At 39.9% G+C, this 24,500-nt stretch overlaps 1 protein-coding gene across 2 annotated transcripts in view; it reads left to right on the forward strand.

Annotated features, from left to right (window-relative positions):
• Positions 1-24,500, forward strand: part of RELN (reelin) — a 277,153-nt gene that overhangs the window by 200,655 nt on the left and 51,998 nt on the right. For both annotated transcript variants that reach the window (XM_077783642.2, XM_031507057.3), the window contains exons 23-32: positions 1,658-1,795; positions 2,420-2,606; positions 6,285-6,490; positions 9,188-9,359; positions 9,731-9,931; positions 12,005-12,240; positions 14,607-14,764; positions 15,669-15,876; positions 21,179-21,255; positions 22,779-22,937. In XM_077783642.2, the coding sequence (XP_077639768.1) occupies positions 1,658-1,795; positions 2,420-2,606; positions 6,285-6,490; positions 9,188-9,359; positions 9,731-9,931; positions 12,005-12,240; positions 14,607-14,764; positions 15,669-15,876; positions 21,179-21,255; positions 22,779-22,937 (1,742 nt within the window). The remainder of the gene's footprint in view (positions 1-1,657; positions 1,796-2,419; positions 2,607-6,284; positions 6,491-9,187; positions 9,360-9,730; positions 9,932-12,004; positions 12,241-14,606; positions 14,765-15,668; positions 15,877-21,178; positions 21,256-22,778; positions 22,938-24,500) is intronic.

Genomic DNA, 24,500 nt, shown 5'->3' on the forward strand with positions numbered 1-24,500 from the left:
CATATGTGCCAGCATGGCTAATTGCTCTGCCACTCTGTCCTCTTCAGCTGCACAGGCCTGCTCTATATTTTTTTTCACTTCCATACGTTTTTTCACTTCCATACATGTGAGCAGGTGGCTCAGCCACCTTTACAATACTCATTTTAATAAGTTTATTCTACATAAATTATTGGGGGTGGGGAAAGGGCTTTGTATCTCCAAGGAGAGTAACAACATTATATCCTGTGTCATCATAAAGTAACCATATGGCTGAGAAAAAAGCTAGAAAAGAAGCTTCTAATAGGAGCCACCTGCTTCTCATCCTCAGCACCCCCAACCAGCCCTTGGCCAGACACAGGCCTGTCCCATCTTAAAACTGGATTTTTAGTTCTCTTCATTCAGCCTTGCTTTCCCCATCTTACCTCCCCACAACAATGCAATCCAGCCTCAGTGCCCACATTGCCACCACCACCCCTTTTACCCAGACCTGTTATGCAGCCAGCACAGCCCCTTTTGCTCCAGCATGATGAACCATTTCCCATCTTTGTTTCACTTCACATGCAACATATTTTTCTTTGTCTCATTCTGACACTAGCATGGAGTGGAGAGTCTCTGTATCCCCTATTTAGGAGTGGCCACCAGCCAATGTCTGTAACTTCTTGGTTGTGCAGTTTGGCAGGGCATCTTGAAAAGGCTTGATGATGACAAAGATTGCTTTTCTTATGATTCATTTTCTTCTCCAGCCTTGGTTTTTGAGGGTGGTGGGGTCATGCTGGGTTTGGCTAGCAGGATTCACTCCCATGGAAAATGTCAATGTTGCATTGGACAATCTCCTAAAGGACCAACACTAAACATTTTTTAATGGATAATATTAGCTAAATTACTATTGTAAAGAAAAACAAGCTGTTGAAGATAAAACTATTTAGAAAGGAGAAGCTAAAGCAAGGTTTTGTGCTTGAAGAATATTACAAATATCCAGAGCTTAGTTAGGCAAGATATTTAATTTGATGATTCCCCATAACAAACCTTGGGTGTTGGGTTGTTGGCCATGAGCAAGCTATTTGCAGTATAGAAAAAAATAGGTGCGATGAAACAGGATTTTTGTCAAAAACTTGTGGTTTTAATGTCACCAGTGATATGAGCAAAATCTAGTTTAAAATCGTCCTGACAAAAAAAAAATTATGTCCAAGAAAAAAAGTCAACTATTGTTGAATGGAAATAGTTGGTATTCACTTACACTCAAGAACTTTAATAATTGTTTAAATAATAAATATTTAAAGAGGAGATACCTCTTTAGACAGTTTATGACCTGTTAACTGTGACCAAAAATATAAAAAACAGTCATGCCCTAGATCCATCTGTCCAATTTTTCAACCATAATACAATAAAAATCCAGTAATATTTGTAGCTAGACTTACCTTAAAGTAATTCTCAAAATCCCTGCAATGTGCTCTTCCTCAGATATGTCATCAGTCATTGGAAAGTCCATTATATAGCCCTGTGCAGTGAGTGGCATCTTCTAGAAAGTTAATTTGCAAGAATCTGTCTTTGATTGTGCCAGCCTTTGCAGCCTAGGCTATGACTGGGATACTAAATTTTTTTTTTTTTGTTACATTTTACCTCTTTTCCTGCCATTCTGTAAAGAATTAAAAATTAATGCATTGCTGTTGATTTCAAGGTCCAGTGCCACACGTTTCCGCTGGAGTCAGTGCTACTACACAGCCCAGGATGAGTGGGCCCTGGACAACATCTACATTGGCCAGCAGTGTCCCAACATGTGCAGCGGGCATGGCTGGTGTGACCACGGCGTCTGCAGGTATGAAGCACTTGTCAGACCCTCCTAACAATTCCCTCCTCATACTTCAGGCACCCTACTATTTTCCATACTTTCCTTTTCTTGGTTGTTGTTCTTATTTTTGTATTAAAAATTTAAAAAAAACCAAAAGCACTACATGGGGCTGACCATTCAAGCAGCATTAGCATCCAGCTGCTCCACACCAGTCTGTCCAAGAACCCTTACCCTTGGCAGATCCAAGCACTGGAAAAGCTTTCAGTGGCACAGGGCTGCCCTGCTGGAAGTCCTGGTGGCCACTCAGAGCCCGGAGCCAGAAAAATGCCAGGGACCAACTCAGCTCTGCTTGGCAGCCGCTGTCAGGATGGGTGCTCCACCAAGGACACAGACTGCTATTCCCTGCCAGCTTCAAACTTTCTGGATACCACAGGGGTTTTGGGGGGATTTTTTAGAAAAAAAGGTACAGAGTTTTTCCATTTTCCAGATATTATGGTTTGTTTCCACAATACAAAACCACAAATACAGAATGATTTTTTTTTTCAATTACGGTTGTCCACACTGAATTTTATAAGGTCAGTGCACTACCTTAACTAATTGCTAGCATCAAATAAAGTCCTTAAAACTTATTATGTTTACACTTCTCCCCAGGTGTGATTCAGGGTTTCGGGGTACTGAATGTCAGCCTGAAAATCCCCTTTCTTCAACCATCATGTCTGATTTTGAGAACCCAGATACCCTGAAGACGGAGTGGCAGGAAATTATTGGGGGAGAAATCGTCAAGCCTGAGGAGGGCTGTGGGGTCATCTCATCTGGCTCCTCACTCTACTTCAACAAGGTACTACAGAGGGCTGGGAGACTGATAAAGGCACACACTGCAGGTTTCTGTGGAGCAAAATGTGGCTGTGTGGCAAAGAAAAAGGAGATGGCAGAAAGCTGCACAATATTAGAAATGTGTTAAACAGCCCAACTGTGCTCGGCAGGTAAAGAACAAAGCAATCAAAAGAGACAGGGAAAGACACATGCACATGTATTCAAGAAATAGCAGCTGTAATGAAACGTAGTAAATTGCCAGTGTGCTGGGAAGTGTGTATATTCACAATGTCTTACTTGTACATTTTCTTTTTAAAGATTCAGTTCTCAGCATCCAGCAGCTCCCATTTGTTTCTTCTGTACTGTCCTGGGTAAGAGATGGGGAAAGGTTAGCTCTCCAGGGCACAAGCAGCTTAATTTGAGGTCACAGGAACAAAACTACTGAAAAAAAACCCACATTTTCTCAGGCTTTTAGAAAATGGTTAACCTGAAGGAGAATATTCTTTTGTATAACTTAGATACTTTGCAGACAAAAAAAATAATAGAACATGAAAAAGATATAGGGAATTCTGCTAATTAGTAGCAATTATAGCTAAAATAAGAAGAGATCTTTATGACCAAATGTAAGATTATGCATTGTATTCACAGTTTTATTTTTGTATTATTGCTCCTCAGGTCTCTTACTAAGGTTTGTTTTGTTCTTAATTGAAAGGAAGAATATAAATGCAGCTATGTGCTTCTCCTTTAAAGGTTTGATCAAACTGCCACTGCTGTCATGAGAGCCAGATTAGTCCCAGAAGAATAACCCAATATGCAGTGCTGTGCAATTGTGTGTTGTTTATCTCATTACAAAAATCTAACCCATGAAATAATTTTCAGCACTCCTACATAGTCTCACATCCAGCTCCCCTGGAAATAGAGCTCTGCACTGAATATTTTGTAATAGACCAATCAGTATAACTAGCTAATTGTGATAATTGGATTTTTATACATAATTGTCTTCCCTGTTAGATGTTTTTCCTTCTGGCTCCGTTCCTTATGCCAGGTTTCTCAAAAGTAGTTTGCTAAATTAGAATTAACCTGCTATGATCTTTCTTCTGATTCCTGCTAAGGAGGAGTGAAAAACTCATTTAGAAATTCTTGGCTTCTTTCTATTGATCTCTAAGGGTTATGTTATCACTCATTTCTTGAGTAGTAGCAGTCTGTGTGCTGTCAACAGAAGGTGGTTTATTTAATTTCTGTTTAGATCTTTCTCAGAGTGTCTAGGGGCCATACTTGTAGATAATAAAAAATTATTTTTATAGTTGCCAAACAGTTCTATATTGTTTTGGGGTATTTACATTTCTTTTCATTTGCTCAAACAGCCATTTTTTTATTTGAATGTCTAATGCTTGCTGCCATAATCAATTACTGCTGCCAGAATTAATGTTGGCTTTGTTCTGACAACCCTCTATATCTTTTGTTTTACAACTCATTTTAATCAACTGTAGGTGTGTTCACAATTCAGAGCTCTTTCAATTAGCCCCTGCAGCTCCCCTGAGGCTTTATGTTGCTGATGCTCTCTCAATTTACCTGGTTCTGTGATTACCCTTTGGCAGGCAGACCTGCTGTGGGCTGTAGATAGGGAAAGCCCACCTCTAATAGTTTTAGGGCCAGAGCTTGACCCACTGCAGGTCAGTGTGCTGGGTGCTCCCAGCCAGCCAGGACACACCAGCCCATGGGACAGCAAGAGTGTTTTCATCCTTATTACCCACTACTGGCTCCATTCGATGGTGGGAGTTTCAAATTCCAGTGTCTCCAATGAAGCTGTGAAAGCAAAGTACCCAGAGATCAAGAGTGTCCCCTTGGCCAGCATTAGCCACGTGAGACTGCACCCAGAAGATCAGGTCTGCATCCAAGGCTGAGTTCTCACTTATGGCACCATCCAGGAGGGAATTCCTGTCTCAGCTGGGAATAAACAACCAAATAAACCAAAACAAAAATAACAATTCCAGACTAAATCAGTATGTTTGTATCCTGTATGAGCTTCTTGAGAGTCAAATGATTCTTCACAGGTTTTATTGCCTTGTCTTCAGTGGTACAAGCCAACAAAACTTCAGACCCCATTTAGCTTCCAGAGGTCAGTCTCAATGCAAGGTGGTCTATTTGGTAGGGTCCACAAATGAACTCAGCGCCCAGGCTGTTGTACCAGCCAAGCAAGGTTTTAGGAAAGCAGTAAACATTTATCTCTGCTGGGTTTACCCTCAGCTGTGTAGAACAAAGAAAGGCGTGGTGAATGGAACAGGATTTAAATTCATCTGTCACCTTATTAAAAAACACAGATGATATTTTAAATCTCAGCTCCAAAATCTTGTTACTTGTATCCAGCTAGATGACATCACTTGCTTATCTCAAATTTATTTGGAATTTGTCATGAGGATCCCAAATGTACAAGTGAGAGAGAAAAACACAAACATTACTTAAAACACAGGTGTCATAACATAACCTTTGTTTTCCTTTTTTAAACCTTTTTATGCTAGGAGATGGACAGAAACACATTTTTTAAGGGAATTATAAAGAGTAGGCAGGATGACAGTCCTGGTCTATTTTGGGGGTGGTGCCAGGCTGAAGCTACTTTAATAAATGCAGAAATATGAACCCTTCATCGTCTCTCCAGCTGTACACAAATGGCTTTGCCCTACCTACAAAAGCTTGTGGCAGCATGATGCTGTGCTGGGGCAGGGCTGTGCCAGCTGCAGGGCGTGCAGGTCTCCTCTCTGGAGACACTGTTCCCATCCTGTGTCCTGCCTTGCCACAAGCAGCTTCATATTCCTTATCAGCATCTTGTAGGTTTGTTGATGTGGAAGTCCACAAGTTCAGCCTCAATCCCCAGGGCACAAAGGGAAGAGGACTTTGGGATAATTTCAGTTACAATAAAAGGATCTTCAGCCTTAAAGTTTTTTCTTTGATGAACATGCTCTGTCTTCTGAATATGCACAGAGTGACCACGTTGACCTCCTAAATTCAAAAGCATACTTGGAAAAGCTGTTCACTCAATTTTACAAGGCTCCTTGTTTCTCTCAGCTGTGCTTAGGTAAACTTGAAACTAAATCCACAGCTTTTAGTTGAGACACTCCTGATTTACAACACTTATTAGAAAAAGGATATAGTTTTGTGTAGGAACAAATCTTATTCAGCTGAAGCATGAAGAGAAAATGGCACTCCCTGGTTCTTGTGTAGGAGACGGACTTCAAGCAAGGTATTGGAACCAATTTCAGGTGATTGGGTAACCTTGTACAGTGCAAGATTTGACCAGGGAAATACGACTAGAGAAATGGCCTTTTTACTTATCTGTACATTATCAATAAAAACTTGAATATTTAAAAATGTAGTCCAGCTTGATTCAGGATATCCAGCATCTGCTCTTTGTACTCTGAAGTCACATGGGACCATGGGGAAATGAGATTAAATTCTGGTGTGGAAATTGTGTTGTGAATTTGCATTGTGTATTGAAATCAAATAATAAAGTTCTTGTGAGATCAAATGACAGTGACATAAAGGATGGCCAAGCAGAATAATTGAAAGACAAAAAAAGCCAAGTTGATACAGAAATCTGTGTCCTTCATGTTGTGTAATTTTGTGTGTAATATTCATCTGTGATGCCTATTCATCGTGAAGGTGCCATAATAAAATTATTATTGTCCCTCTTTTCTTTGCATTGTAGGCTGGAAAAAGGCAGTTGGTAAGCTGGGATTTGGACACAATATGGGTGGATTTTGTACAGTTTTACATCCAGATTGGAGGAGAGACTTCTTCATGCAATAAACCCGACAGCAGAGAAGAAGGTGTGCTGCTGCAGTATAGCAACAACGGCGGGATCAACTGGCAGCTACTAGCAGAAATGTATTTCTCTGACTTCAGCAAACCCAGGTATAATTTTTGATCTCAATTATGTAATCCATATCTACATCAGCTTTTAAAAATAGATATTTCTCAACTTATGAAAACATAAATAATAATTTAAATTTATAATGCTTAGAAGTCATCATTATATAGAAACCTTTTCTGGCTAGCACAGTAAACTCCTGTCACTAGGAATGAAAAATGTAATGAAAGTGGGCCTTACAATCTTAAGTAAAATATAAAATTTCCTGTCACCTTCTATGTGAAACATGACTAAAATGCTAATATCTGCAAAATATTAGCAAGCAAATACAGAACTTGCCCAAAAGAGGTGTAGAAATCTTCCACTTCCTCTGACTCTGGTTTCAGATCTAATGAACATGTATTAATGCCATATGAAGTAAAAGCTCCTTTAAGTAAATATTTAAGGACGAGAAGAAATCATGTTCAGCCATTCAAATTTGATGTCAGATACCTTGTTGGTGAAAAATTTAAATTGTATTTGTCTGCATAGATATTAATGTGATTTCTATTACCTGTAATCCAAACATTTTGTCTTCTCATCTTATCATTTTGCATTGCAATGAGCAATGCTTTCAGAAGGACTTCTGTAAATTGACTCTTCTTTTCTAGAGGTGATCTAGGCATTTGGAAGTATAAAAGTCTTGAATTTGAAATAGAATAGAATAGAATAGAATAGAATAGAATAGAATAGAATAGAATAGAATAGAATGATTTCAGGTAGACGGGACCTACAACTCTGCTCAGTGTTACTCCATCCTGGTGCAGAATCAACACTTCCATTTGTTAAATTTTATCCCATGAATCAATCCCAATGCTCCAATCTGTCAAGATTCCTCTGCAAGTCCTCTTGACCCTCAAGACAGTCAATAGCACCTCCCAGTTTGTATCATCAGCAAAAGGGTACATTCAACTCCTGCATCCATATTACTGATAAATACCTTGAACAGGACAGCCCTAGGGTTAAACCTGAGGAATACTGCTGGTGACCAGTCACCAGGCAGGTGTGACCCCATTCATTACAACCTTTTGAATTCTGCCCTTCACCCAGCACTTTGTGAACCTGCTTATCCCACAGGTGGACAACTTGTCCATAAAGATGCTGTGAGGTACAGTATCAAAAGCCTTACCAAAATCCAAACTACAGCTACCCCCTTCCCCTCATCTGCTAGGTGAGTGCTTTGGTCTCTATTTGGTCAAAGTCACACCAAAAAAGAAACTAAATAATGAAAACTTCGATACTGGACTGTCCAATACATTTCTAGACAAAATATTTTCCATTCTAAGCAATGAAGAGTGATGGTCCTTAGTGGACATTGCTATATAGATGTTATTTTTCTCTTGTTTCAAATGTGGTCCAGATATCATTTTCCAATTCCTATTCTCCAACAGTGAATCTAGGAATTCTCTGGAAAAGAACTGAAAAAGAATTCCTTCTCCCCTCTTTGCCTAACTGGCGAGTGAAGCAGAGTGCATGGTACAAAAAAACATGTGATATAAAGAAAGTGTTTTTATAAATTTATATATATATAAGCTGTCTAAAATAGGATTGGATAAGTAACTAATTCTTGTACTTTTTAACATAAGTATGATTAGGCTTGAATCTTGAACTTTTATTTAACATCATTTTTGTGAGGTGGTTTTTTAAGTTGAACATAAAGCAAACTGAGCAGATCTGAAGTTCTTTTACAAAGATCTGTATAGGAAGCCTGAAATATTTTTAACCAAAGAAAACTGCTAAATAATCTATTGCATTGTAACAGAAGGATGCTTTTGTCTACAAATAGGAACAATCAGCAGAAGAGAATGAGAAATTAATTTTGCTAGCATCTATAACTATTACTTCCTGGCATCAGAAAAGCATTAAGATTTTCTGAACATGGATCAGCTGAACAGTTTAATTCAAAGCTAGAGAGCTCAAATCAGTTCCTTATTGTGTTTGGCAATATAGTAATAGAGCATAAAAACATACATTGTCTTAAGGAGTTTATGTCTTCCCCAGACAAGAAGAAAAAGAAGGCTTCTTGATATGCAGTGCATAAATAGGTGTCTAGATATATGGAAAAATAGAATAATCATAGAATCATTAAAGTTGGAATAATAATCCTCATAGAATAATAATATCATCATAGAATAATCATCATAGAATCATTAAAGTTGGAAAAGGCCTCAAACATCATGAAATCCAACCTTTGACCCAAGATCACCATATGAGTCACATTACAGCCCTAAGTCCCATATCCAGGGGTTTTTTTTTACCCATTCCAAAGACATTGACTCCTCAAGCTCCCTGGGCAGCCCAAGGATCCCCAATGTCTGACCACCTTTTCAGTGGAGGAATTCTGTCTGTTGTCCAAGCTGAACCTCCTCTGGCAGAATTTGAGGCAATGTACTCATTCCTGGGAGAAGAGGCTGATTCCCATCTTACTACAACCTCCTTTCAGGTAGTTGTCGAGAGAAATTAGGTCTCTGCTGAGCTGCCTTTTCTCCAGACTGAACAACCCAAACTTCCTCAGCTGCCCCTCATATGAGTTGCTCTCTTAGACCCTTCCCCAGCTTCCTTGCCCTTCTGTGGACATGCAAATTACCCAGGACTTGTACATGTAAGATAGATGCTGGCTTCCCTGACTCTTTTCCCTGTTGAGTGATATATTTCTCTACAAACTGTGCACTCTGAAGTTCTCCTCAATTCCTGTTCCTCAGGTTTGTCTATCTGGAGCTGCCAGCTGCAGCCAAGACCCCTTGCACCAGGTTTCGCTGGTGGCAGCCAGTGTTCTCAGGGGAAGGGTACGATCAGTGGGCCATCGACGACATCATCATTTTGTCAGAGAAGCAGAAGCACATCATTCCTGTTGTTAATCCCACCCTACCACAGGTAATAAGCAAGAGCAGGCTGTGGGTATCCCCAGGAAACAGGAACTATCCTGTTAGGAGATTTGTTTGAATATAGTTTTCTTTGAAAATTCTGGATCTGTTTAAAGAGACAACTGTAGTGCTTGCAGCTGTGTCTATGTGTCAAAATAACATGGGTCTTTTCACAAAATTATCAGGCTCCTAAGGTTTGTGACAGAGGATGTAATGATGCATCTCTGCAAAAAGTCAAGACTGAAGTTTTGGAAATTAAAATTTTTTGAAAACTCCAGGAAATAAAAATTGCAAAATTTGAAAGTTCATAATTTTGGGAATTATTCTGAAGTCACAATGCAAGGGGATAATACCTCTGGCTTTCCTTTTCATTTCTAACAGAATTTTTATGAAAAGCCAGCATTTGATTACCCTATGAACCAGATGAGTGTATGGTTAATGCTGGCCAATGAAGGGATGACCAAAAATGAAAGTTTCTGCTCTGCGACCCCCTCTGCCATGCTGTTCGGTAAATCAGATGGAGACCGGTTTGCAGTGACTCGAGATTTAACTCTGAAGCCTGGATATGTCCTGCAGTTCAAGGTATTCCTTAAACATAAATCTGTGCAAGAATATCAGTTAAACTGCCCTTAGCCAATGCTTGCAAGATGCCACTGGGGCCACACTTCAAACGAAGGTGATACATTAGACAGTTGTGTAAAAAGACATGAAGAGCACAAGTTTGAACCCATACAGAATAAAATGTCATCCTGCTCTCTAAAAGAATATCCAAAACCTTGGTGCTTGAGAGCATTTTTATGCCTCTGGAGAAGTTATAAAGGTTTTTGTTCTTCAGCACATTTCAGAAGTGAGTTGAAGTGACTGGCATTGTATCCAAGTCAATACTAGGAAATGCTACTGCACTGTCAAGTGAAAAAGGATTTATCCCTTCTGGGGCTCTGTGAGTACAAAAGCTCCAAAGTGGTTTGGGTACATTTTTTTGTATTTTAAACTATTTAAGGACTTACAAGCTGCTCTGTGCTCCAGTGTGTGTTTTTTATATAATTTACTTTTATTGTGTCAATGAATATAGGCTCTAATTAGTATTTTCTTCTTTAAAGAGCTTACAGAAATTTCAGTGGTCTGACAATACATCAGAATATGGGCTCCAAAGAAAGTGTATTTGCTTTGACAAGCTCTTGTTTCTGAACCCTAATCAAAATTTTATTGAGTTTATAATGAAATCCCATTGGTGAATTCTGGAAGTTGGTTGCAATGCAATTTTAATGAGCTCCCCACAAATACATGGCCCTTACATAATTGGTGGATACAGACACTGAATAATTTACAAGTGGAATTATTAAAAAGATCAGATGTTTACAGGCAGCTTTTCAAATATCATTCCCACAGTTCTTTAAATAGGAAAGTTTGTTAGAAATATTTGGATTTGTAAAATAATCTAATTTCAACTAAAAGATAAGCTAATAAAATGCTATTCAAACTGAAGGGTTTCAGTACAATTTTCTTGTGAGTATTGCATGTAGTTTTATGCTTTAAACTGTTTAAAACACAAGGATATCTCAATATATAAATACCATTTAGCCTGGAAAAGATGCTATCTGCCTCTTCGTCACCTTGGAGTACTTCAGTGACTAAGTGTCCATTCTCTGGGTTTGATGATCAACAGCAATTAAGAAATTGTCTGTGTTTAAAAAAAAAAAATCAATACTTAAAAAATGTTACATACACCTTCCATCACTGAAGCACTTGACAATGTAACATAACTATACAAAACATAACAATGTGTCACAGAACAGTGAGTTCTTCTTTATAAAGTCTATTATTTAAGGACTGAATTTATACTTTTTTGGAAAGCTTTTCAGCCTGCACATAAATGTGTTAGTCCTATTTGCATGCTTTCGTGAGTGTGTGAAATTTCCATTTTAAATAGCAGACTGGAATAATTTTGCATTGATAAGCTCAAAGACAACAATTTGTTAGAATTATTTCATTTTACATGAATGATTTTGTTTTACATTTTGCATTCCGCAGCTCAAGTAGAATTTCTGCAATAAACTAAGGAAAACTAATATTTTTCTGATAGCTTGAAGAATGAAACTGAAACTTCAAATCAGCAGTTGATTTTGGTCTTGGCTGCATTCTCATTTCACATTTTAATATGCATTTTTTCTTCTTAATCCAAATGTTACTCTATTCTGGGGGCCCAAACTGCAGTGCCAAATTCCAGACATCATTCCTGCAAGGCCAGTGACAAGGCTGTGGTTAGGGCTAGCCTGGGAGTCAGGCTGATCCTCTGGGCACACTAGGCTGCAGATGGGGTGGATCCCAGAGGATACAGCTCCTTCCACTCCTGGGCATGCAGGTGCCTGCACAGAGTTTGCTGTTTGGGGCTTGCTATGCCCAGAGACCCTTGGAAAGTTCTTTGCGCCTCTTTGTGTGCTGAACTCAGCAACCTTAATGAAGGAATCGTGGGAATTTCTACCAAGAAATGTCATATTTCCATGTAGGAAGCAGACTCCGAGCATCAGTCCCTGTCAGCCAGCAGGGTTCAGAGCGAGTGCTCTGCGCAAAAAGTCAAAGGTGGTTTGCAGCCAATAAATACTAATAACAGTGCAGCTTTCTTCGTGTCATTTCTGACCCTCTGCTTCTTTGCAGCTGAACATTGGTTGCACCAGCCAGTACAGCAGCTCTGCCCCCGTGCTGCTGCAGTACTCCCACGACGCTGGGCTCTTCTGGTCGCTGGTGAAGGAGGGCTGCTACCCCGCCTCCCCGGGCACCAAGGGCTGCGAGGGCAGCTCCCGGGAGCTCAGCGAGCCCTCCGTGTACCACACCGGAGACTTCGAGGACTGGACTAGAGTTACTATTGTTATCCCCAGGTCTCTTGCAGCCAGGTACGGTGCATTGTAAACCAGTGATGCCAGTGGGACCCATGGATTAGCTGATTTAGCTGCTTCTAGAATGGTACATTAGGAGAAAGTCGCAAAGCTGTGAATAAAAGCAGTATTAAAATATGGCTGATCTGGGGAAAATATACTGTGCTGCCCAGAGCAGTGAGAATTTTCTATTTTAAAGGTGTCAGATTGGTCTATAACAAATAATTAAATTAAAAAGCAGCGAGGAACCCAGCACATTTTAATTTGACATCAATTCCTTCATTGTCTTTATCCATGTCAGCTAGGTCAGAGGCACCAGCAAGAGAGTAAGTCACATGAATTAAATAAGCCATTTGAACGGGATTAATTTTAGTTACCACTGGGCAATGAAACCTAAGCAAGGTATTTGAGCTGATGAATAATGTGCTGTGTCACTGAAGGCAGCTGGGACAGCCAGAGGCAAAGAAGGGAAGAATGGGAGTTGTGCACATCTGCAAGCACAACCTCAGCATCAGAGTGAGAAAACATCAAATGGTGGAAGACACAAATAAGCCTTGAAATCAGGAGGGTTTTCTCAGTCTTATCTGGATTTGGGTGAAGTTCCTCACTCCTCTTACTCTCTGCCTTACTCCATCAGTAAAACACTCCAATCTGATTTGTTGGATGCACCAAGCACTGCCAGTGCAACCACCCCACCAGGGCCCTGGCCATGTCCCCCTGCCTCCTGTCTCTCATCCTCCCAGCAACTTCTCTAGTGCTGCCTCTGAGTTTCTGACCCAATCTCCTCCCTCATCCTCAATCCCATTTGAGTGTGTGGCATATTTTGTAGCAGGGGGGCCAGTGCCTCTGCCGCAAGGACTTGAAATAGCAGTGTGTACCATAACAAGTTTGTCTTTTCTTCAGTAATTAGCCAATAAAAGCAGGTGCCAAGTTGCACAGATCTGACACCAGCTGATTTGATTTACCCAAAACAAGCAGGGCAGAATCAATAGCAGCAATCTGTTTGGCATTATGTGCAGTAATGTGATCAGGAATAAGAAGCCCATGCTAATACATTAAAAATGTGACTAGTGTGGCTGCAATGAGTGTCTTGGCATGTTGAGACCTGAGTTTGTTGTGAGCCACTTAGGAAATCATGGTTCATAGGTTAACCAGGGAACATCTCATTTCATTATTTGCTACCAAGCATGAGCATGATGATCACCTACCTACCAAATCCCAGTGCACAAAAAAAAAGAAAAAAGCAATAGGTTTATTATTTTTTAGGCAGAGTACCAACGAGGATATTAGTTAAACCATTATATTGGCAATGAGATTTTAAATCTGTTTCCCTCTCAGTAACTCTTGTGAAATTATCAGCTAAAAGTTAAAGATTGGGAATTAGTAACCAAAATTTTTTTCTTTGACAAGTTTCCTATGCAGTGAGTTGTGGGCAGAGTGGGAACTTCTGACTAAGTTTATTAAAGAAGCCCTCACACTGAGTCATGAGGTCAAGAAAGGACCCCACTGCTTCCTAAACTCCTTCTCTGAGGGGAGCCTGGATGCAGCTGGATCCAATCTTATTTAGTGGCGACTGATGTTATTCACCCATACAATGACTGTGGGCAAATATCTTGCTCAGCCTCAGAGATTAATCTTTAGGGGCATCCCCACTCAATGGAGGAATCTGCAGCCACTCCAAGAAAGGTTAGGTCAGAAAACCCTGCCATTAAAATTTGGGACTAGACTTTTTGAAAGTATGAATGGATGGACTGTCAATCATATATCTCTTGGGTCAGCTGTGTCAGCTCAGCAGCCTTAGACAAGTTATTAATGATATTGTTTGTTCCTTCATCCATGTTTTACCAGGTCTACCACATCGCCATCTCACTGTCAGGATGTTTAACTCTGGGATTGATGAGTCAGACTGGTTATTTCTGTTTAGAAAGTGGCTTTTTTTTCTTGTATCCAAATAACTTAAAGGTTTTTTACTCAAAAGTGCACAATCATGTAATAAACTCTGCATCTCTGCCATCACTGAGTTCCTTTCAAAAATACTCTAAAGAAATGAAGTTCAGGGATTTTGATATGTAATTAGCACTTCAGGTTGGACTGAGTAGTAAAAAGCATCTTCCAAGTCACGTTAATCGTTCACTGTTGTTGATAAAACCATGTATTTGCTCTTTGCCTCACACTGATGGACATGGGCCAGAGAAACAGAAGTCGAAATGCAGCCAAAAATCTGAAAGAAATATCCTTAAGCAATGTTGCACAAATGTAGCATGACAGAAATCCAAGTATCCTATTTGCAAATGGCTAATTTGGGGAAAGATCCTTCTAATCTTAAGGAAGGAGCAGTAGCTATCGAAGCCAGGAGTAGCAATGCTGTTGTTTTTTCTCTGCAGTAAGACCCGATTCCGCTGGATCCAGGAGAGCAGCTCCCACAAGAGCGTGCCTCCCTTCGGCTTGGATGGAGTCTACATCTCCGAGCCTTGCCCCAACTACTGCAGCGGCCACGGGGACTGCGTCTCGGGGGTCTGCTTCTGTGACCTGGGCTACACAGGTAACACAGCCTTCCTCAGGGGGCATTACAGTAGGCACGGGCTGAGTTCAACCTGTAGACCTGACATCTTGTTTTTCCTCTCCAATATTTCGGAAAAATATACGATGACATATATTGCATGGGCTGCCAGGAGGAATCTTTCTTGTTTTGTTAAATTAAATTCGGCACGGGCAAAGCAGAGCAGCTGAAGGCAGCGGACACCGTTGATGTTTCTGGCAACCACAATCTTTGAATATCACCATCTGTATGAATGGGAAGGGACTAGCAATAAAAGAGAAAACAAAATAAAATATTATAAACTGAAAAGTCTGTTTAAAAGCCTTTGGATCATCTTCAAGAGAATTGTTGCCATTTTTGAGTCCCCTGGCCATCAGATGGCAAGGGACCAGGAGGGAGCATATGTTCTGACAGGCCCTTCTGTGGAAAATTCTGCTCACTTGTGGTTTTAGGGGCTTTCATGCTGGAATAGGAAAAAACCCAAAATGCAAACCCTGTGAAAAAAAAAAGATTGACACAACCGGTTGCACACTGCAGTCTTTTCAACCCTCAACCAACAAAGCAATAAGCTAACATCTTTTGTTCAATTTGTTTAATATTAAATAGAAGGATAATATTTTTCTGTTTACAAAAAAATGCCTTATCAACATAAAGCTTGTCTGTTTTTCACCTAGCAAAATAAGCCATCTTAGAGTTTAGAGGAAGAGAGTTTATTCTTCCTACAGAAATTTGTAAAGTGGGTTTAAAAAGGTACAATCCAGTCATCAGGGAATTTTCTTAGAAAAGCCTGGTGCTTTGTCACAGATAGATACAATGGAATCATGTGCCAGTGTACTGTATCTGACCCTTACTCTGTCCAACACAGTTTCACCAAAGCATCTCCCCCCTTTTTTTTTTTTTCTTGAAGCATCACATGGAACCTGTGTGTCTAATGTGCCTAATCACAGTGAGATGTTCGACAGGTTTGAGAGGAAGCTAAGCCCTCTCTGGTACAAGATAACAGGAGGTCAGGTTGGGACAGGCTGTGGTGTGCTCAGCGATGGGAAATCTCTGTACTTCAATGGACCTGGCAAAAGGGAGGCAAGGACTGTTCCCCTGGACACCACAAATATCAGGTCAGTGCTCAGTGCTGCTTCTCAAAATTACCTGTGCATTCATGCTCTCTGTTCTGCCCTGTTGCAAATGTGGATATGAGAAGGTGGGAAATGGTTTGTTGTTTTTTTTTTTTATGGTAGTCATAGCTTGTACAAGAGCTCTGAAAGATAGAAAAAAATACTTTTTTGTTCATTCTGATGTACTATCTCCCTTTTTTGAAAGCAAATACTTAGATTAGAGACAGTGGAATAGCAGCATGAAATAAAATATTAACTTGCTATCTTTCTGAGAAGATAGTTTGCATTGTATTCTAAGGCAGAAGACATGGCCTTGAGAATGCACAAAACTTAAGACTCTGCCCATAGCTGGGGAGAAAAGCTCCTTTTCCTCTGACTGTGTTGAATTGCAGGCATGAGGATGGCATAGCAAGGAGCTGTTGTGAGCTTGCCAGATGTTGTGAATTACTCCACTTGTCAGAAGTGCAAAGGAATGGAATGTGAATTGTTTCTGCATAGCCAAGAGGCTAACAAGCCTTCACCTCTCTCCCTGCTGGTACTGAATCCTGCTACATTGGTAGCAATTATCCTCTTCTCTCCAATTGCCTAGCTGATTAATGTAATTAGGATGAACAAAGGGCTGTTAATTCTAACCACTATTTAGCTTGGAGTTTGCTGCAGCTTTGTCCAGTCTCATGAGAGATTAGGCACCTGAAACCTTGAGCACTCTACAATTTTGGCAGTTAGCTTAATAAAAGATATTTCTCCTGACAAATAGTGCTCTGAGAGTAATAATGCCATTATTTGCTCCATTACTGAATTTGTGGGATCACTCAGCAAAGACTGGCCAGAGGTTACTGTGATCACTCCAGCTCAGGCAAGCAGGATTCTGTAGGACAGGGTGGGAGCTGCTGGTTTGGGGAAGTCCTCAGCTGCTCCCTGGCACTGCATAGCACTGCTCCAGCCACTTTTCTTCTGTCCCCTGCATGTCTGACAAATACATATCATAGTTATATGATTATGTAAATTAGTTATTAATTAAACTAATTAATTGTTTGACAAAAGTGCTTTGTGCAAGTACATGTTTGCCCTGGAACTCTGGGAGGATGTGAACATTTCTATTCTATAAATCCTGTGTTATTCATCCTGGGAAGCAATATATTGGAAGTAGTCTAGACTACTTCCTCAAAAAGTCTGTATTCAAAAAGCTATTTTTGGTTTATTCCTTCTTTCATGAAGAATTTTTTTTTAAAGCAAAGTATTAGTTTTACAATTACTTTGAAACCACTTTTAATGACAGAAATTCGTATTTATAGCTTTCCATTTTTGCAAGGTTTGAACCCTTTTAAAAGCCAAAAGGCATTTTAAAATTCTGAGCAATGCTCTTCTTGATGCTTTTAATATACCACTGCTTCTGTTTTGCACAAGAATGTGGTTATCTTGTGTCTTAAATCTTCCTCAAAAACATAAATGGCCAGAGAAACACTTTGTAAGAGCAAATACAATCTGTCTTCTGACCATGTACTCACAGTGTGAGCTACTCTCCTGCTGATTATTATGTCAAGTAAAAAGTAAATCGGCTTTTTTTTTTTTTTTTTTTTTTGGTAAACATCACAGTGAACAGGTTAACTCGCTTGAATGATTCAAGCTGGAAGCCACATCCCTGGGCTGTTTGCTAGACAGAACATAGTGGTCATCTCAAACACAAATGGGACTAACATGGACTTTTTACTTTCTTCAGTGTGTACTCAAAGGTAGTAGCCTCCTGATGCTGCTTGACCAGAACATGGACTTTTTAGGCTACAGCAATTACCCTAGGCTGCCTTTATGTTCAGAGGAGAGAATAGCTGCTTCAAAAGGGCAACACAACTCATCCTAAAAGAGCAGCTAGCAAGGCCATTGCTTTTTCTTCTGCAAACATGTATTTCTTTCTTTCATTAGCTGTAAGGCAGCCTGTGTTGGTCATGTGTAACTTAGACATTGAGCTTCAGACACCTTACTCTGTGGAGATGCATCCCACTTAAATGTGTGAGGCCATCTGTAACATTAACTCTGTCTTTTTTTTCTAGAAGCAAAGGTACACGAAGTTTGTGAGAGTGTGAAGGGTTAACTGAAAGGCCCATACACTAAAAAGAAAATAATTCCTTAGCCTTGACATTTTTTTTCATTATTGGAGCTAAAATTAATGTCACTTGAAAGGGGAGATTAAAGAGAAGTACTTTTCCCATTTTGGTATTACTTTTTGCATTCGGTAATGCCTTGCATAGAATTCTATTATCTTATTAGGCATCATCTTAGCCCCTGCACAGTTATCTTTTATTTTTGCAAGGGATTTTTGATTGGGGAGTTTTGGTGACTGAGTAAACAGCAGTGAAGCATGCCTTGAAAGACATACTGTTAGATATGTGGATTGAGGGTAGTGAATAGGAAGGCTGAAACTCCTGCAGTAGATTTTTAAGCTGCTTATTTTTCAGGTTAATAGTGTTTTCCCAGGCCTTTTAAGATCTTGTTTTGTTAAATAATGCACAGAATAGCCTGATGGAAAAATTGAAAAATATTGCAGTACACTAAATTTTTATTTTCATTCTGAATTCTTGCAGATCTACCTATGCATAGTCCACATCATCAGTTACAACTTTTTGAATGTGAAGTGTAAATTTTATGTACGGAATACATAGACTTTTTTTTTAAGTACAAAGACCCTTTTCCCTTTCATCTTTCTCTTCCCAGCACAGCAGAGTCCATGGGGTTTCGATTTGCCAGCCTGAGGTGTGTGGTAGTGCTCAGGGGAGCAGCTAGACAGGGCACCACCACACCTGAGTGTCACACTGAAAGCATTTCAAACTAAAGCTTGCACTTGGGAGCCAATGACCATAAAAACCCTCTCAAATTTTGGTATATACAATAAGTGGTATAGTAGTCTTAGCTTTTTTTGTCCTATTGCCTCCTTATTCCTTCATGTGATTGACTATACCTTTTTTTCCCAGATGAGAATGTAGGACTAAGAGAGCTGTAAGTGTCAAAGTTCATTTCACCCAGACTGGTTTTTTTTGCCCTGCACTTCAGAAACCCTCTGGAGTCTCTCTATTCCTTCCCTACTGCATGGCCCAACACACCAAAAGCACAATTTCACTGACAGTGTTTCTAGTGAAATTCTGACTGACATTGTGATACATGGATGCATTTTGGTTGCTGATGATCTGCTGCCTCCCATTTTGATGGCCTTATGACAACCTTGACTATCTGTTTGGTGGGAGCAGTTGCACACAGTGCCTACCTGGCATCTAGATAAAAACCATGTATTTTTTCCAAGTGGTGGCATCTGGCTTGTTAGCTGACTTGGCTCCCATCTGCTTTACAGACTCCATTGCTAATGATTGTGCAACCATCCCAGGGAGCTGTTCTGGGTCAGACACTTGGAGATCAAATGGGCTGATTCACCCTTCTGCAGAAAGGGGTTTTTGTTCTTTGGTTTTGCTTTTTAACACTCTTCACATTTGGCAAGAGTAAAAGAATTTTGTCACAGGACTGTAAATCTATTCACCTCTCACACATCTGTCTAGAGTTTTGTTGCCTGAATACTGTCTCCAACAACAGAGGTGCAGCAAAGAAATAGAACTTGCCTGGCTAAATGGTGTAATACTGTGAGCCTGACTGTCTAAAGCTATCTGTGGGGTTACCTTAGCAATGAGATTGATGAGGATATTCCACCTTGTCCTAGACCCTGTGGGTATACAAAACATCTCAGACAGTAGATACAGATTTTCATAACAGAACTGGAATGCATCTGGATTTAGAATCTGCATTTAGAGGAGGATTGTGATATTGTGTTCATAACAGTGGGTGAGGGAACTTGGAGCCCTGTCCGCATTTTACTGGCTCTGGCTGTAGTGATGGAGCTTGTCTGTGGTTTTACCAAAATTACAACAAAGAAGGAAAAAATCCTCTAAAGCAAAAAGAGTTATCCTTGTGAATAATTGAGTGGAAAAAATGCACCTCAAAATTTATGTTTTAAATAAAGATACTATCTATGTCAATTGAATTAATGAAGCCTGATTTTCTATCATCCTAATTTAAAAATTGGCCAGGAAGCAAGGAGGAGAATGGCATTGCCAGCTTCCAGCATGCAAAATCCCATCGTGGGGTTGAGTCCAATTTCTCTGCTCTGCTCAGATGCTGTTTTTGCTGTGCAATGGAGACAACCTGTGAAGAATGTATAGATTAGGGGGTGATGGCATTGTGAGTCATCTCAATGCTCTTTACCTTAGTTATGACCTAGTAAGACTCAGATGAATGCCTGAGACATGCAGTGAAATTTGGGGAGTGAGCAGCAGGACATTAATTGAAATTAATTTTTATATAGCACTATAGTGTGTATCTAAGAGAAAATGTAAACTACTTTAAAACCAGAGTCACAATAATAAACACAAGCTCAGCAGAAATACTATGGAATTACTGCAGATGGGGGGGGGGGGGGGGGGGGGCGGAAACTTAGCAATATTTGGAGCACAAGGATGGAATAATACTTACAGGGGTGTTCCAGACTAATCCAGAGTTCTGTCAATAAAACCAGCAATCCTGTCTCAAGGACTTTTGTGGCATTAGAAGAGCTGCAAAAAATAGTTTTGGGAAAAATCGAAGGCATGGAAATATGTTCATGCAGAGACTCAGATGCAATGGTTGCCATGGTTTACAGTAGAGAGAAATAAGAGAGTGTAGGGAAATAATAAAAGCACTGACTACAGGACAGGTTGCAAGAAAAGCAGCTGAGGAAATTTTTCTTCACCACTTCATCATGTGAGAACAAGAGAATATTCAATGAAATCACAATGTATAGGTTCAAAAATAAAGGGTTTATTTCACAAAATGTTCAGTGAACTCTCATCAGTGAAAATTGTTTATATCAAGAATTGAAGGCTCTAAAAATGATTGGTTATTAAGGAGGATATAATATTTTCATTACAACTCTAATGCTGTATTTTAAAGCTTCACCTAATTTCTGGTTACAATAGGCCAAGGTAAGATCTGTTGTAAAGAACAGCTTTGCCTGCTTTGGAGATTTTGCAACTTTTGTGTGAGATGGAACTCCTACAGAAACACATTTATTAGGCACAAGATTAATAAACCACATCACTTTATTCTGTCTTGAGTCTTTCAGTATTTACCATGCCCATGTTTGGTTTCTCTGGGAGTATTGCCTTATCAATAAGCCTGGAATAAAGACCTAACTGAAAATGCCATTAACTGAGAGATACAAATTATCCTGATTGATCTTGTGCTATCAGAAGATTATTACATTTCTTTTTTATCCTGTGCTTTTTAAAAGGCTAGTTCAATTTTATGTACAACTTGGAAGCAAGAGTGTTGGTAGCTCCTGCAACAGACCAAGAGCAAGGAATGAAGGTAAAGCCTCTTTTCTTTATTATAAGCCTTTACATATTGCATTGTCCGCAGTGTTTTTGCCTTTTGCTGCCTTTACAAAATCAAGTTGGTTTTTTTTTAATATAAATCAATTACCTCCTCAGTTTTCATAAATGCTAAAGAAAGTGATTTACTTTTGGTGGACTCTTCTAGTTATAATTAACTACACCAAACCTAATGGTGATCCATCTGTAGGAGTAACTGTGGAGCTGTGATGTTCTAAGACGACATTTACAAGGCAAGGTGTACTAGTCCACTATTAAACTATTGGATAGTGCTGGGAAACAGGTAAATTTACAAGTCCACAGGACTTTTCAGAAGGTCTGAAATAAGAGGAATGAAATTCAAGTTCAGGATAAAGTGGGCAAACTCCATTTCTGACCTGAAGAAGAATTGTGTACCTGAGAATTTGTTCATCTTCTGAACTACACCAGTGGGTCTAATAAAAAATTGCCTTCCAAAACAAGCTTATGCATGATTTACCCAAAACACAAGATTATAATGTTGCAGATGAAATTTTATTTAGTCTGAATAAATTAATCTCTCCCAGATGTCTCCTCTCTTATTTGATCCACATGCTAAAAGTTACTGTGGTGGAGGACTGATACTTGTGTTTGGGAAGGATCATCATTCTGGGAGCAGATTCCCATGTTAAGTGGTCTGGTTGCATGAAGTCACTCTCCACTGACATGAGAGATGTGAAAATTTAATTTTCCTCTCAGTATAAAGTATTAAATATCAGTGGATTGTTTCCTAATATTTGTCGTTTAATTTGACTCACTCACTAAGGAAAGCTGTTGTCTTGCAGCACAGATTGCATCAAGGTTTTGAGTCTCCACTCATTTGCACCAATATAGGACACCAAAAAAAATCCATTATCCTTAAACCTGTACTGATATAAAAGAGTTTTATGAGAATAAATATACACAGGTGCTTCTTTCTTATATTATCCCTTTTGATGAGCTCTGCTGGGCTTCTGTTGTGTCTTAGTATTTGCCATATTGTGTGCATGATACAAAGACTATCTTAAATTTTCTAAATATTATGATAATTAATTTCCAAGGGTGCTGTGAGCTTGCATACATAGCATGAAGATTGTAAACCCAGCTATCAGAATAATAACTTAGTTCTTCACACAAACTGCAAGGATACCAAACATGAAATAAATACTGTGTTAAAGAAAATTATTGGGTTTTTTTTATAATTTTATTATAATTATATAATTTTGGTGGTATGAGCATTAGTTTTCCTGAAGGTGTAAAATATTAGATCCTTAGAGATGGTGATGGCAAATGGCAGCTGGCATGTGGCAGCTGGTGACCCAGGTCACCTTTGCAGTAGGACTTTGTGCACAAAAAGCTCCTGGACCAGCAGTTGCCTAAAAGATGGGGCACGTATCACACGCCTGCACCGGGTGGGAGTCAGCAATTCCAGAGCACAGGGTGAACTTCCCCCTCTTTGCTCTGCACAGTCACACTAAGTGCTCTTCCTCATCTTAAATACAGGACTTGTTGTTCAGTACACAAATGACAATGGCATCACCTGGAGTTTGCTGCGAGAGCTGGACTTCATGTCATACCTGGAGCCCCAGGTTGTCTCCATAGACTTACCCCGGGAGGCCAAGACCCCTGCCACCGCCTTCCGCTGGTGGCAGCCACAACATGGTAAGCAAGGCCATCCTAAACATTCATTAAACAGCTTTACACAACCCATATGTCAGTGCTACTCAGTATAGACATGTTGTGCAGAAACCTCAGCTCATGAAAAACACAGTATTTTGAGTAGTAGAATATTGTAGGAGCATATTTGGTCTTTCCTGAGTCACACTCTGGCCATGATTTTCTTTTGTAGCACCAAACTGATGAGTGGGCTTAAGAGTAAAGTTGTTTAAGAGCTAAGTTTAAACCAAAGATGCTGAGATAACAGGAGGGAGAGGGGGAAAATTACGTTTAAAAATAGCCTAATAAGTATAGAGTGACCTGAGATGCCAAATGGTTTATACTCTTTGCCTCATTTTTTTCTCTGTTTTGGAAGTGTAGGCATGACTTGGCCTTGAATCTGCCTACCTGGTGGCTCCCATCTCACTATTTTAATATCTTCACACACCATTTCTAGTGTCCTAGAACCCATCTCCCCTGCCCCTGCAAAACCACTCAGCCACTTCCCACATCCTCAGCTGAACCTCAGCACTTCTGGTGCTGACGGATTCCTACAGTCTCTGTGAGAGCTCCCACCTCACATGGGGAAACATTACCACTACTGAAAGTGTCCTGATTAAGTTTTACCTTTGCACAAGGCAGCAGCTCCTGGATCTGCAGGAAATATAAGGCAATATTCAGAAATATAGCAAAGTACATTTCAACAGCAATTCCTTGGGGAGCAAAGCACATAGCATATATTCAGGTAATTATGGTATGCAGCTTCTTAGACATCATTTATCATTTTGATGGCTAATTTTATTCAGACATTTTCTTGTATGTGCTGGACTTAATTGTCCTCACTAGGTAAGAGAATAGACAAAGATAAGAGGGATGTGGTTTAGTTAAGACAGTTTCTTTGGCTAAAAGTGGTTAGAAATGACTGGTGCACCACAGACATCATTCTGTGATGATCATTTGCATTGGTGAATGGTGCAATGTCCAACCTGTTGCTCCCTATACTTGCCTTGGTGGCAACTGGATGACATCTGTCCCTGCTGAGGGTCATCACTCATAAGACCACTGATGACAGTCCTGTGACTCCCAGTATAAGCAACATTTTATGACTGGAAGTTGAAATATCACATTTTACACCAGCACCTGCAGGTGACAACCACTTCTGATCAGAGATGTTAGCTCCTTCATGGACTATCCTCTGTCTGCCATTCCTCAGCTCAGAGTGGCCCTATCAGCCATGACCCACGTTCCTCTTGTGGCAAGGCAAAAGCCCTGGCACATTGCTGCAAGCTCACAATTTATTGTAAAGGCTTTCCTTCCTCTCCTGTGAGGGCAGCAATTGTGCAGTAAGATGTTTTTCCCAGCATGCCATAGAAAGGTGAATTGAAATGAAGGCCAGAAATGGGCTGGAGATGATGAAAGTGAAATGCCTGTAGGCTGGAGAGCAAGAGGAGAGAAATTTTCAGGAAGGAGAACAATGCTTCTCTAAATATTATCTATATGCAGAGCCTTCAGCATCTTCCTTCATGTTCTATTCACTTTCATACAAGAGCTATTTTGGGAACTAGACAG

The sequence above is a fragment of the Lonchura striata genome, chromosome 1A (assembly GCF_050655825.1).
Source record: "Lonchura striata isolate lonStrDom1 chromosome 1A, ASM5065582v1, whole genome shotgun sequence".
NCBI classification, from domain to species: domain Eukaryota; kingdom Metazoa; phylum Chordata; class Aves; order Passeriformes; family Estrildidae; genus Lonchura; species Lonchura striata.